Genomic DNA, 14,266 nt, shown 5'->3' on the forward strand with positions numbered 1-14,266 from the left:
CATAATTTTCAGTACTAAAAACGTGACTTATTACTCAACAGGAATACCATGGTCAATAAGGCTGGTCTTAGTCCACTACTGTAAGAAAAAGCTTTACTCTTTTATGAGCTATAACATCATTAGATGTTAAAATTAGATGCATCATTAGATGGTAAAAATCAGTATTATCCAGTACAAGGAATATTTCTAAAACTCACAGATATCATCATCATTCCTTTTAAACTGCCAACAACATTCATTAAATCACCAAATAATGATAAAAATAAGAGTCCTTAGTTAACTTTACATACCTCTTATTGCTGACATTTTGTTTTGATCCATTAATATGCAACGTGAAGTACGGTTACCAATTGAGTTCAAAAGCAGAATTTCCTCAGAGAATATCACATTAGCCAAGTAGCAGGCTGCGTAAGTGGGAGTTGGCTTATTCTTTGCAGTCACCAAATGAAAACTATCTAACCTGATGTTTCTTCTTGGATCACCAAGATAGTCTTCTAAAATACAGGAAAAAACAGAACTTGATAGTAATACCCCACTGGCAAAGTTATTGCACATTTTGATCACAGGTCATGGTCAAATTACCTGACCAGGTTTCTTCCTCCCATGGTAGCTAACTTTCATAGTACCTGAAGGTGCTATGAATGCTTTTTATGGAAAAAGTCGCCAACGATTTTACCCAGTGTGAACCCTGAGACCTACACTAATACCCAGCATAGCAAGATATGCCCAGGGTGTGAAACAGTGGAGCAAATTTTATGAGGGTAATCAATCACTTTCTTATTGGATACAAGACCTACTCCACAGGCAGAAAGAAATACATGGCCAAGAACTCATGCTTAGCAAGCTCATGCACCCCAGGAGGAAAACATACTACTACTACTATTATACTATCAAACTGTTCTTGAAATTTCTATCTCTATATCTATAGAGGAGTGAAGGTATCAGACTTCATCAAAGAAGTTTCTTTGTGCAGTAGTCAGTGCCTATAGAAACTCTCAACTGATCAAAGTGCAGTGAGCAAGTCAGTGGTGTGCTCAGCCACAAATGCAGAAGAGGAGAAGAGCCATAGGTTGGGGAAGACCAGAGTAAAACATGTATTTTGGATATGAGAGGACTTTTGCACTCAGCAACTCCCAGCAGCTGTGATTGCCTGCACAAGAACAAAATAGTGAACATTCTGGCATAAAGAAAGTAGCTTCCCAGCCCCTCCCCCTAATTGAGGAGCTATTATTATCAGTTGATGGATTCTGTAAGGAACAACCTCAATTTTTTTTTAACTTTGTGCTCACTAGTATGTTTTGTGTGCTTCAGTGAATAGCACCATATCCATGAGTAAAGAAGCACAAATAAGACTGTTAAAAAATATAGGGGAGGGCTCTGTCAGTGCACCTGGGGGAGCCATCTTGGATCCCAGATCCCTCACAGACCAATCTGCACAGGTGAGAGTGTGGATTACAGAAGCTACACAGCTTCTGGGACAGGCAGAAGCAACATAGCTTCTGGGAAAGGCCCTGTTTTGGGCCTTCATCTTCTGCCAGGAGGCAGGTCCGAATGTCAGATATCTGGGCACCTTTCCTGCAATAGGAGAGCTTGCCTGCAGAGAGTGCTCTGACCACTGGAACTCAGGAGAGAGCTAGTCTCCCAGGTCTGCTGATAGAGGCTAACAGAATCATGAAAGGAACAAGCTCTAACCAGAGACAACTATAACAACTAACTCCAGAGATTACCAGATGGCGAAAGGTAAACGTAATAATCTTACTAACAGAAACCAAGACCACTCACCATCATCAGAACCCAGCACTCCCACTTCTCCCAGTCCAGGGCACCCCAACACACCGGAAAAGCTAGACACGGATCTAAAAGCATATCTCATGATGATGGTAGAGGACTTCAAGAAGGACTTTAATAACTCACTTAAAGAAATACAGGAGAACACAGCTAAAAAGGTAGAAGTCCTTAAAAACAATACAGGAAAACACATCCAAACAGATGATGGAAATGAACAAAACCATACTAGACCTAAAAAGGGAAGTAGACACAATAAAGAAAACCCAAAGTGAGACAACGCTGGAGATAGAAACCCTAGAAAAGAAATCTGGAATCATAGATGTGAGCATCAGCAACAAAATACAAGAGATGGAAGAGAGAATCTCAGGTGCAGAAGATTCCATAGAGAACATGAGCACAATAATCAAAGAAAATGCAAAATGCAAAAAGATACTAACTCAAAGCATCCAGGATATCCAGGACACAATGAGAAGACCAAACCTACGGACTATGGATAATAGGAGTAGATGAGAATTAAGATTCTCAATTTAAAGAGCCAGCAAATATATTCAGTAAAAGTATAGAAGGAAACTTCCCAAACCTAAAGAAAGAGATGCCCATGAACATACAAGAAGCCTACAGAACTCCAAAGAGACTGGACCAGAAAAGAAAATCCTCTGGACACATAATAATCAGAACAACAAATGCACTAAATAAAGATATAATATTAAAAGCAGTAAGGGAAACAGGTCAAGTAATATATAAAGGTAGGCCTATTAGAATTACAACAGACTTTTCACCAGAGACTATGAAAGCCAGAAGATCCTGGACAGATGTTATACAGACCCTAAGAGAACACAAATGCCAGCCCAGGCTACTAAACCCAGCAAAACTCTCAATTAACATAGATGGAAAAACCCAAGTATTCCATGATAAAACCAAATTCACACAATATCTTTCTACAAATCCAGCCCTTCAAAGGATAATAAGAGACAAAAACCAATACAAGGATGGAAACTACTCCCTAGAAAAAGCAAGAAGGTAATCCATCAACAAACCTAAAAGAAGACAGCTGCAAGAACAGAACCCCAACATTAACAACAAAAATAACAGGAAGCAAAAATTACTTTTCTTTAATTTCTCTTAACATCAATGGACTCAATTCCCCAATAAAAAGACATTGACTAATTGACTGGCTATACAAACAGGACCCAACATTTTGTTGCTTACAGGAAACCCACCTCAGGAAAAAGGACAGACACTACCTCAGAGTGAAAGGCTGGAAAACAATTTTTCAAGCGAATGTTCCAAAGAAACAAGCTGGAGTTAGCCATTCTTATATCAAATAAAATTGACTTCCAACCCAAAGTTATCAAAAAAGACAAGGAGGGGCACTTCATACACATCAAAGGTAAAATCTACCAAGATGAACTCTCAATTCTGAATATCTATGTTCCAAATACAAGGGCAGCCACATTCATTAAAGAAACTTTAGTAAAGCTCAAAGCACACACTGCACCTCACACAATAATAGTGGGAGACTTCAACACCCCACTCTCATCAATGGACAGATTGTGGAAACAGAAACTAAACAGAGACACATGGACAATAACAGAAGTTATGAAACAAATGGATTTACTTGATCTACAGAACATTTTCTTCTAAATCAAAAGGATAGTCCTTCATCTCAGCGCCACATGGTACCTCCTCCAAATTTGACCATATAATTGGTAACAAAACAGGACTCGACAGATACAAAAATATTGAAATTATCCTATGCATCCTATCTGATCACCACAGACTAAGGCTGATCTTCAATAACAATATAAATAATAGAAAGCCAACATTCACATGGAAACTGAACAACACTCTAATCAATGATCCTTGGTCAAGGATGAAATAAATAAAGAAATTGAAGACTTTTTAGAGTTTAATGAAAATGAAGCCACAACATTCCCAAACTTATGGGACACAATGAAGACAGTCCTAAGAGGAAAACTCATAGCCCTGAGTGCTTCCAAAAGGAAACTAGAGAGAGCACACTTTAGCAGCTTGACAGCACACCTAGAAGCTCTAGGACTAAAGGAAGCATATTCACCCAAGAGGAGTAGACAGCAGGAAATATTCAAACTCAGGGCTGAAATCAACCAAGTGGAAACAAAAAGAACTATTCAAAGAATCAACCAAACCAGGAGCTGGTTCTTTGAGAAAAATCAGTAAGATAGATAAACCCTTAGCCAGATGAACTAGAGGGCACAGGGACAGTATCCCAATTAACAAAATCAAAAATGAAAAAGGAGTCATAACAACAGATCCTGAAGACATCCAAAACACCATCAGATCCTACTGCAAAAGGCTATACTCAACAAAACTAGAAAACCTGGATGAAATGGACAACTTCCTAGATAGATACCAGGTACCAAAGTTAAAGCAGGATCAGATTAATGATCTAAACAGTCCCATTTCCCCTAAAGAAATAGAAGCAGTCATCAATAGTCTCCCAACTAAAAAAAGCCCAGGACCAGATGGGTTTAGTGCAGAGTTCTATCAGACCTTCAAAGAAGACCCAATTCCAACTCTTCTCAAACTATTCCACAAAACAGAAACAGAAGGTCCCCTACCCAATTAATTCTATGAAGTTACAATTACTCTGATACATAAACCACACAAAGATCCAACAAAGAAAGAGAACTTCAGACCAATTTCCCTTATGAATATCAATGCAAAAATACTCAATAAAATCCTCGCAAACCGAATCCAAGAACACATCAAAACGAATATCCATCATAACCATGTAGGCTTCAACCCAGGGATGCAGGGATGGTTTAATATATGGAAATCCATCAAAGTAATCCACTATATAAAAACAAACTCAAAGACAAAAACCACATGATCATCTCGAGAGTTAGATGCTGAGAAATCATTTGACAAAATCCAACAACCCTTCATGATAAAAGTTTTGGAAAGATCAGGAATTCAAGGCCCATACCTAAACATAATAAAAGCAAACTACAGCAAACCAGTAGCCAACATCAAACTAAATATAGAGAAACTCAAAGCATTCCCATTAAAATCAGGTACTAGACAAGGCTGCCCATTTTCTCACTACCTATCCAATATAGTACTTGAAGTACTATACAGAGCAGTTTAACAACAAAAGGAGATCAAGCGGATACAAATTGGAAAAGATAAAGACAAAATATCACTTTTTGCAGATGATATGATAGTATATATAAGTGACCACAAAAATTCCACCAGAAAATTCCTAAACCTGATAAACAGCTTCAGTGCAGTATCTGGATATAAAATTAACTCAAATAATCAATGGCCTTTCTCTACACAAAGAATAAACAGGCTGAGAAAGAAATTAGGGAAACAACACCCTTCACAATAGTCACAAATAATATAAAATATCTTGGTGTGACTCTAACTAAGGAAGTGAAAGATCTGTATGATAAGAACTTCAAGTCTCTTAAAGAAATTGAAGAAGATCTCAGAAGATGGAAAGATCACCCATGCTCATGGATCAGCAGAATTAATATAGTAAAAATGGCTATCCTGTCAAAAGCAATCTACAGATTCAATGCAATCCCCATCAAAATTCCAACTCCATTCTTCACTGAGATAGAAAGGGCAATTTGAAATTTATCTGAAAAAATAAAAAACCTAGGATAGGAAAAACTCTTCTCAATGATAAAAGAACCTCTGGTGGAATCACCATGCCTGACATTAAGCTGTACTATGGAGCACTTGTGATAAAAACTGCATGTTACTGGTATAACGACGACAAGTAGACCAATGGAATAGAATTGATGACCCAGAAATGAACCCACACACCTATGGTCACTTGATCTTTGACAAGGGAGCTAAAACCATCCAGTGGATAAAAGACAGCACTTTCAACAAATGGTGCTGGCACAACTGGTGGTTATCATGTTGAAAGATGCAAATTGATCCATTCTTATCTCCTTATACAAAGCTCAAGTCTAAGTGGATCAAAGAACTCCACATAAGACCAGAGACACTGAAATTAATATATCAGAAAGTAGGGGAAAGTCTCGAAGATATGGACACAGGGGGAAAATTCCTAAACAGAACAGCAATGGCTGTGTAAGATCAAGAATTAACAAATGGGACCTCATAAAATTGCAAAGCTTCTGTAAGGCAAAAGACACCGTCAATAAAACAAAAAGGCCACCAACAGATTGGGAAAGGATTTTTACCAATCCTAAATCTGATAGGGGACTAATATCCAATATATACAAAGAACTCAAGAAGGTGGACTCCAGAAAATCAAATAACTCCATTAAAAATGGGGCTCAGAGCTAAACAAAGAATTCTCAACTAAGGAATACTGAATGGCTGAGAAGCACCTGAAAAAATGTTCAACATCCTTAATCATCAGGGAAATGCAAATCAAAACAACTCTGAGATTCCACCTCACACCAGTCAGAATGGCTAAGATCAAAAATGCAGGTGACAGCAGATGCTGGCGAGGATGTGGAGAAAGAGGAACACTCCTTCATTGTTGGTGGGATTGCAAGCTTGTACAACCACTCTGGAAATCAGTCTGGCGGTTCCTCAGAAAATTGGACATAATACTACCAGAAGATCCAGCAATACCTCTCCTGGGCATATACCCAGAAGAAGTTCCAACCTGTAATAAGAACACATGCTCCACTATGTTCATAGCAGCCTTATTTATAATAGCCAGAAGCTGGAAAGAACCCAGATGTCCCTCAACAGAAGAATGGATAAAGAAAATGTGGTACATTTACACAATGGAGTACTACTCAGCTATTAAAAACAATGTGTTTATGAAATTCTTGGACAAATGGATGTATCTGGAGGATATCATCCTTAGTGAGGTAACCCAATCACAAAAGAAGTCATTAGATATGCACTCAGTGATAATTGGATATTAACCCAGAAACACAGAACAACCAGATACAATTTGCAAAACACAAGAAAATAAAGAAGAAGGAAGACCAATGGAAGATACTTCATTCCTCCTTAGAATAGGGAACAAAATACCCATGAAAGGAGTTACAGAGACAAAGTTTGGAGCTAAGAAGAAAGGATGGACTATTTAGAGACTACCCCTCCCAGGGATCCATCGGATAATCAGCCACCAAACCCAGATACTATTGCATATGCCAGAAAGATTTTGCTGAAGGGACCCTGTTATAGCTGTCTCATATGAGGCTATGCCAGTGCCTGGCAAATACAGAAGTGGATGCTCACAGTCATCTATAGGATGGAACACAGGTCCCCCAATGGAGAAACTAGAGAACATACCCCAGGAGCTGAAGGGGTCTGCAATCCTATAGGTGGAACAACAATATGAACTAACCAGTACCCCCAGAGCTCATATCTCTAACTGCATTTGTATTATACCCAAGATATAAGATACAATTTGCTAAACGCATGAAATTCAAGAAGAATGAAGACCAAAGTGTGGACACTTTGCCCCTTCTTAGAAATGGGAACAAAACACCCATGGAAGGAGTTACAGAGACAAAATTTGGAGCTGTGACAAAAGGATGGACCATCTAGTGATTGCCATATGCAGGGATCCATCCCATAATCAGCTTCCAAACGCTGACACCATTGCATACACTAGCAAGATTTTGCTGAAAGGACCCAGATATAGCTGTCTCTTGTGAGACAATGCCGGGGCCTAGCAAACACAGAAGTGGATGTTCACAGTCATCTATTGGATGGATCACAGGGCCCCCAATGGAGGAGCTAGAGAAAGTACCCAAGGAGCTAAAGGGAACTGCAACCCTATAGGTGGAACAACAATATGAACTAACCAGTACCCCGGAGCTCTTGTCTCTAGATGCATATGTATCAAAAGATGGCCTAGTCGGCCATCACTGCAAAGAGAGGCCCATTGGACTTGCAAACTTTATATGCCCCAGTACAGGGGAACCCCAGGGCCAAAAAGGGGGAGTGGGTGGGTAGGGGATTGGGAGGGGTGGGCATGGGGGACTTTTGGGATAGCATTGAAAATACCTAATAAAAAATAAATTAAAAAAAATAAAATATAGGGGGAAAGAAAAAGAAAATTTCAGGAACATATCATAAAAACACCCAAGATAATTAAATTGTCTATTCACACAAACTCTAAGGGGGGATTTTCCTATAGTTATTCCATTTTTCCATTAAATGAGTCTTCCTAATGTTGCCTATCCATCTGACAACATTGTTTATCTTTTGTAGTCTTGAACTTGCACATTTCAACTATCTGTTCATTGGCTTGAATACAGTTAGTTATTAGGCTCCAGGTAAATATGTAAACATGCTGATTTGTATTCTCATTGCTCCCTTTTACATTCTAAGTATGTTCAGAGTTAAATTATCTTTAAAACGATATATGAAGTATGTGGTCAATAGTTAAAATTTTCAAATAACTATCATTTCTCAAACAATTTCTATCTACCATGTTAATATTTACCTCTAAGCTCAGTTTCATTACTCTAATAACGCCATTATCATTATCACTAACCAGATAAGAAAACTGAGACCCAGAGATAATCTATTTAAACAAGGTCAGATTACTGCTTATAGAGTCAATTTTAAAATTTAAGTGTGGAGGCTGAGGAGGTAGCTTAGTTGGTAAAGTGCTTGTCATGCATACTTGAGGACCTGAATTCAATTAGCAGCACCCATAAGAAACCAAGACATTGCCTCTAATTCTAGTGTTAGGAAAGTGCAGACAGGAAGGTTCTGTATTTTTCTAGTCAGACAGCGTAATTGAATCAGAAGGCTGTGAACTAAGTCTTGTCTCAATATAAGGGGAAAAACAATAAACAATTGAGGAAGACAAACAATTTCAACCTCTTGCCTACAAACACACACACACACACACACCTGTGTACAGGTGAACATTCTTCTGTTAATTCCTTCTATTATCTCCTCTACTTTTAAAATCACAATTGGAACGATACTTTATATACAGTTGAATACTAACTTTGTCAATTAATATATCTTGAACAGTTCCAGAATCTTTAAATTTATTTTATTTTTGTGGTCTGAGTCCACTTAACTGAAATAAAATGAAAACCAAACAACTTTATCTCTATTGTCAGAACACCATGTAGCAGTTAGCATTGAAGAATATTTTATATTTGGTACTATTATTTTTGTCTCTTCATGGATGAAGGAACTATTATTTAGGATTAGGAAGTAGTTGAAGGTCACAAGATTAGTAAAACACAAGGTTGTCTGGTATGCAAATATGGGCATTCAGAATTGAAACCCCACGCACTTAATCACCCAATCACCCATTATGTTTCACTGTCTCATATTCCATCCATAGATCAAAAGTCACTTACCTAACATACTAGTTTTGCTTATTTGGTTTCAATTTCTCATGATTCTACAAAAAAAAATCTTATACAACCCTGCAATGTTTTGAGACAAGGTCTTGCTCTATAGGCTAGACTTGTATGCACCATGTAGCCGCAGATTGATTAAAGTCATAAGCCTTCTTCCTTAGCTTCCAAAGTACTATGTTATCGGCAAGCACTACCACATCAGCCTTGTGCAAAAAGTTTAAATGCAATGTTTTATTATACATTCATGTAGAAGTAGGACTTAATGAATCAACTAGTATAAATACTTCTATATACTTTTATGTAAACTAGCCTTGAAAAACTGCACTAATTTATAATTCTTTTTTAAAAAATACTTATTCATTTATTATATATAAATACACTGTAGCTGTCTTCAGACACACCAGAAGAGGGAGTCAGATCTCATTACGGATAGTTGTGAGCCACCATGTGGCTGCTGGGATTTGAACTCAGGACCTTCAGAAGAACAGTCAGTGCTCTTAACCGCTGAGCCATCTCTCCAGTCCCTGATTTATAATTCTTACAAGGGTGTACCAAAATGTTTATTTAACTAGAAAAAATGTCAATGATTTCTACTTCAAGAAGCAAAATAGCCATTCTCCTCCAAGAATTAGAATTGCCATCCATGGATCAATCCTAGGACCTAGCTGTGTGAAAGTACACTTGTTTACAGTCACACTCATCCACTGATATGTCATTTATGGTTGATTTCTTGTTACCACAGTGGAGATAAATAGTTGGATCAAATGATAGCATCTTTTGACAAAATATTTGCTGGTCTGTGCTAAGGAATATTAATCAGAAATAAACACTTAGAAATCACGATACAAAGAGACTATCCAATATTTAGAAAGCCCGCCCTTAGAGGCCACACAACCTGGAGTCTTCTCAACTCTGTTAAGGCATTAGAATAAAGAATATGAACTTTAAAGTCAGAGAAAATAGAAATAGTTTCACCAGTATCAGTCATCTGCCCTGGAATCTTGGGAAAGACAGTAATAAAAGTACTGTAGTAAGAATTTGTGTTTCTTTAAAAACCCAATTATGTTTTGTGAATATGTTTTTGTTTTAATCCCAGGTGTGTGATAAAAGACTGCTTCCTAACAGGTGAACTATGGTTTGTCTTGTGTACTAGGAGCAGGGTATCTGTCTGTGTGTGTGTGTGTGTGTGTGTGTGTGTGTGTGTGTGTGATTTTTTTGCACAGCTGCAGAGAGTTTACATTTGGAATTCTGGAAACTTTTGAGAGGATATAAATATGAGATCCCTAACAGGGGCCAGAGGCATGCTCCAAGGAGGCTGCTGCTGGTTCTTATTGCTGCAGTTTGTCACATGGTCATGAGCAAAGAGAAGTTGGAGCAATGAAGAACCTGGCAATGGAGATTTGACTTGCCCCAAGGAAACTGATGCCCCTAAATAATAGGAAGTAGTCTAAAGAGGTCTCTGTCCCCTTTCCCCTCTAACCGTCTTTCTCTTTTACCTAATGTTAGGGGTTTTGAAGGGATTAGGGTGGAATAATTGTTGAAAGGGTAGATAAGAGAACCAAATAATGTAGAGCAAAAACCACACCAACAAAGTACCAATATTATGAGGTCAGTATAAAGGAGAAGTTGATCATTATCGTAGTCCCTTTTATGCATTCCATGCATGTCATTATTATCAATATCACCTAAAGCCAGCCCACTAAATCAACACAATGGAGGAAGATATTAAATCATTACCTTGGTCAATAATGTGTACTAAATCATTAGCATGCTCAGTAACATGCTCCTCGGGAGCTGGGAAACTCACAACCGCAGGTATTATTTCTTGTGTGGCTCCTGTTTGGAACATTTTAATAGGCAAAACATTGTCAAATTCTGAAAAACAAAGAATTTCATTCACTATTTTGTATTAACTGTACAATCATTCTCAAAAAAGAAAAAGAAAAGCTGAAAACTTGCACTAGATGACTTACCCTTACAGAATGGCCTACACTCAGTTCTTCAGACAGCAAGATGGCTTGTTAGTATTTTATAGATTGAAATATAAAATTATCATAGGAACCTGCATTTGGATCCTTGTACAGTAATTCTAATAAAAGACAACTTATGTTTGCATAAAATCCAATATTAGCATCCATAGCAACTTTACTTCCTTTTTGTAGTCTGAGAGCATTGTGTGTGGGGGGCATGGTTATGGATATATGTATCTGCACATGCATATGGAGGCCAGAGGTTGACATTGACTGTCATCCTTGTTGCCCTCCACCTTAGTGAGAGAAGAAGGTAAAACTCTCTCACTTGAATCCATAGCTCAGTGATTTGGGTTCCACCATCTCCGCCGCTTGAGTTCTGGGAACACAGGCAAGCTACCACACCCATCTGCCACTTATAGGAGTGCTGAGGATTTGATTCCAGCCCCAGCCCTCACGCTTTGTGCAGCAATCCCTTTACTCACTGAACCATCTCAGTCACGTTATTTATTTCTAATATAATAGCCCCAAATAGTCTTCAATTATGAGAGGGGGAGGGGCAGGGGGTGGATAGACGTAGCTTGGAGAGAGAAAGAGCAAGAGAATGGAGCTTGAACCATAATATGGAATGGTACTCAGTTGTTAAAAAAAAAAAAAAAAAGAAAAAAAGAAAAAGAAGAAGAAAAAGAAAAACTAATGAAGGAAGTGACTTGGGTGAATTCTCCAGAGAATTACACTGGGTGAGATAAAAACCTACTTTCAAAAAATACTTGAGTATATATTATTTGAGTATATCTATACTTAAATATTAAAACAACAAAACCAGAAAGAACAGATTAGTGGTTGAGACTGGGAAGAACGGAAGTATGAGTGTAAGAGACAAAAGGATTTAATGAGCAACAGGTAGAATCCTTATGTTTGTACCTTGACTGCAATAATTTGGAAGCCTACACATGTCCTAAAATTATAAAAGCCAAAGACACATATATAAGCAAAAACCCAATAAAATCTATAAATTTTATCAACATCAATATATTGATTTTAGCATTGTACTATAGTTTGTAATAGAGTCTCCTCTCACTAGAGAAACTAAACATTTTCAAGTAACAATTAATTTTTCATTACTTTGAATTAGGTAAAACTATCACTAGTTCACATGAATTGAGTTAATCCATCTAGATTAAAGAATCTGTCTGGACTAAGCATAATTAGTAACTTACCAACATCTGAATGAACATAGACACAGACTGGCACAGTCTGGCCACCAGCATTTTCCATTTCTATTGTCTGAGCATTGTTTGCTTCATTGTCCAATAATTCTGTAAGGAAAATATTTCTCAAATAATAAATAATAAAAAATATGCCTATAGGATTATTTTATATCCAGCAAAACTAGTATTTAGGAAAACAAAGACATTCACAGACCCAAGAAAACCAGAAGTACTTCTTACAGGATGATTTGCCCTTAAAAATATGAAAACCTTTGCTCAGAAAAGTTACGTCAGAACTAATGCACTACCAAGAAGAAAGAACAAACAATGGAGAAGAGCAGTAACATAGCAGCAGAGAAAGTGTAATGATTCATATACTGCTGATAGAATTGGAATGGCACATCTACACTGGAAATGTCTCTTAGTTTCATAAAGTTAAACATGCAATTACCAAAGAGCATAGTATTCACTCTTTGGAATTTATCCCAGCAAAATGAAAACTTGTATAAAAATGTAAAATGACTAACAAAACCTAAGCAATTTTGAGTCACTATCCCATCTGTCCACCTTGTATCCTACATTCCTCAAGTGACTGCATGCAACCAAGGATAGCTACAAATGTGGTCTAGTAGCAAATCCTAAATTATTTAAAATATTCTGAGACTTTTGTAGGGTATTTTTGTAAAGCAACTGTACAGTTATTGAGTGTCAACTTTGTAGATGACATAATCATTTAACAATATCAGAAGACGGGACACACTCACGTGTTCCCACAGACTGATCTCAAAAGGGATCCTTTACAGACTTGGAAAACCAATTAGTAGTGGCCAGCAGGTAGAGACAGGAAAGCGGGTAATGGTGATTGGTGAGAGACACTAGGGCTGTAAAAGACCTATATAAGGGATGGTGGTGGTAGTAGAACTTTTTGGGAGACCTGTCCATTATAAAGGAAAGGATCCACAAAGTATGAAAAAACTGAAAGAAAGTACACGTGGAGGAATACTCACAAATGCACACAAGTAACAAAGGAGGAGGTGTCATGAGGAGAGCAATAGGGGGGTAGCAGCATGGTACTTAGTTAGATACACGTGTGAAGATGTCATAGTGAAGCCCATTACTTTATATGCTAAACAAAAATTAATAAGATAACATGAGAAAACTGAATATATATAAAAACTGAAGATGTTTCAATAATATCTGTAGGTAACATGTTAATATTCTGGTTATCATTTTTGTTAGTTTTGAAAGTTTTTTTTTTCATTTAGGAAAAACTGAGTGAAGGAAACAAATTCTTGCTTGAATTATAGTGATTAATTATAATGACAAAAAGTAATAAATTTTCCTGAAAGTAAATTTTAATTATAAGAAGCTACCATTATCTTACACTAATGACATTAATTAATCTAGATTAAATAATGTGGGATTTAAGACATACTATTTTAATTTCACAAAATGATGGGGTGAGAAAATAAGGAAATACTTTGACAACTGTCATATTCCAAGAAAGGTGGCTAATTTTTCACAGGACTTCTAGACTAGATTTTATTTCTTTTCTGTGAGGCAAGGGCAAGGGATGGGACAGGTGTAACACATATGAAGGTTAAAGGCCTTGGTTCTCTTCTTCCACCATGTGGGTGGAATTGAGTCCTAGGGATTGAATTCAGATCTTCAGGATTGATGGCAGTAGCATTTAATTTCCCCACTGAACCATGTCATCAATATTTCTGGAGTCAAAATTGTTTCAAACACTGAGGGAAATAAGCCCAAACTATGCATTTTCTATCTTGAAAAACTATCCTATAAGAGTAAAGGGGGACTGATGAAGACATAATTCAGTAGTAGAACTCTCTTGACCAGCCTCAGGCTCAAAAAGGAGAAAGAATAAAAACAAAGATACTCTCATATAACAGAAAAGGACCCATTTGTCATTGACTGAAGTAAACTTAAAGAATGCTTAGCTGTTTGTAGGGTATGG

General features: G+C 37.3%; 1 protein-coding gene across 1 annotated transcript in view; it reads right to left on the reverse strand.

The window, feature by feature from the left end:
• Bend2 (BEN domain containing 2) overlaps positions 1 to 14,266 on the reverse strand; it is a 63,076-nt gene that overhangs the window by 9,252 nt on the left and 39,558 nt on the right. Inside the window, exons 10-12 of the mRNA XM_085838335.1 lie at positions 12,301 to 12,399; positions 10,848 to 10,946; positions 291 to 494 (exon numbers count right to left, since the gene is read on the reverse strand). Coding sequence (XP_085694461.1) covers positions 291 to 494; positions 10,848 to 10,946; positions 12,301 to 12,399 — 402 coding nt within the window. The remainder of the gene's footprint in view (positions 1 to 290; positions 495 to 10,847; positions 10,947 to 12,300; positions 12,400 to 14,266) is intronic.

This window comes from Mus caroli, unplaced genomic scaffold, assembly GCF_978045245.1.
Source record: "Mus caroli unplaced genomic scaffold, Mus_caroli_1 scaffold_5, whole genome shotgun sequence".
In the NCBI taxonomy this organism is placed as follows: Eukaryota; Metazoa; Chordata; class Mammalia; order Rodentia; family Muridae; genus Mus; species Mus caroli.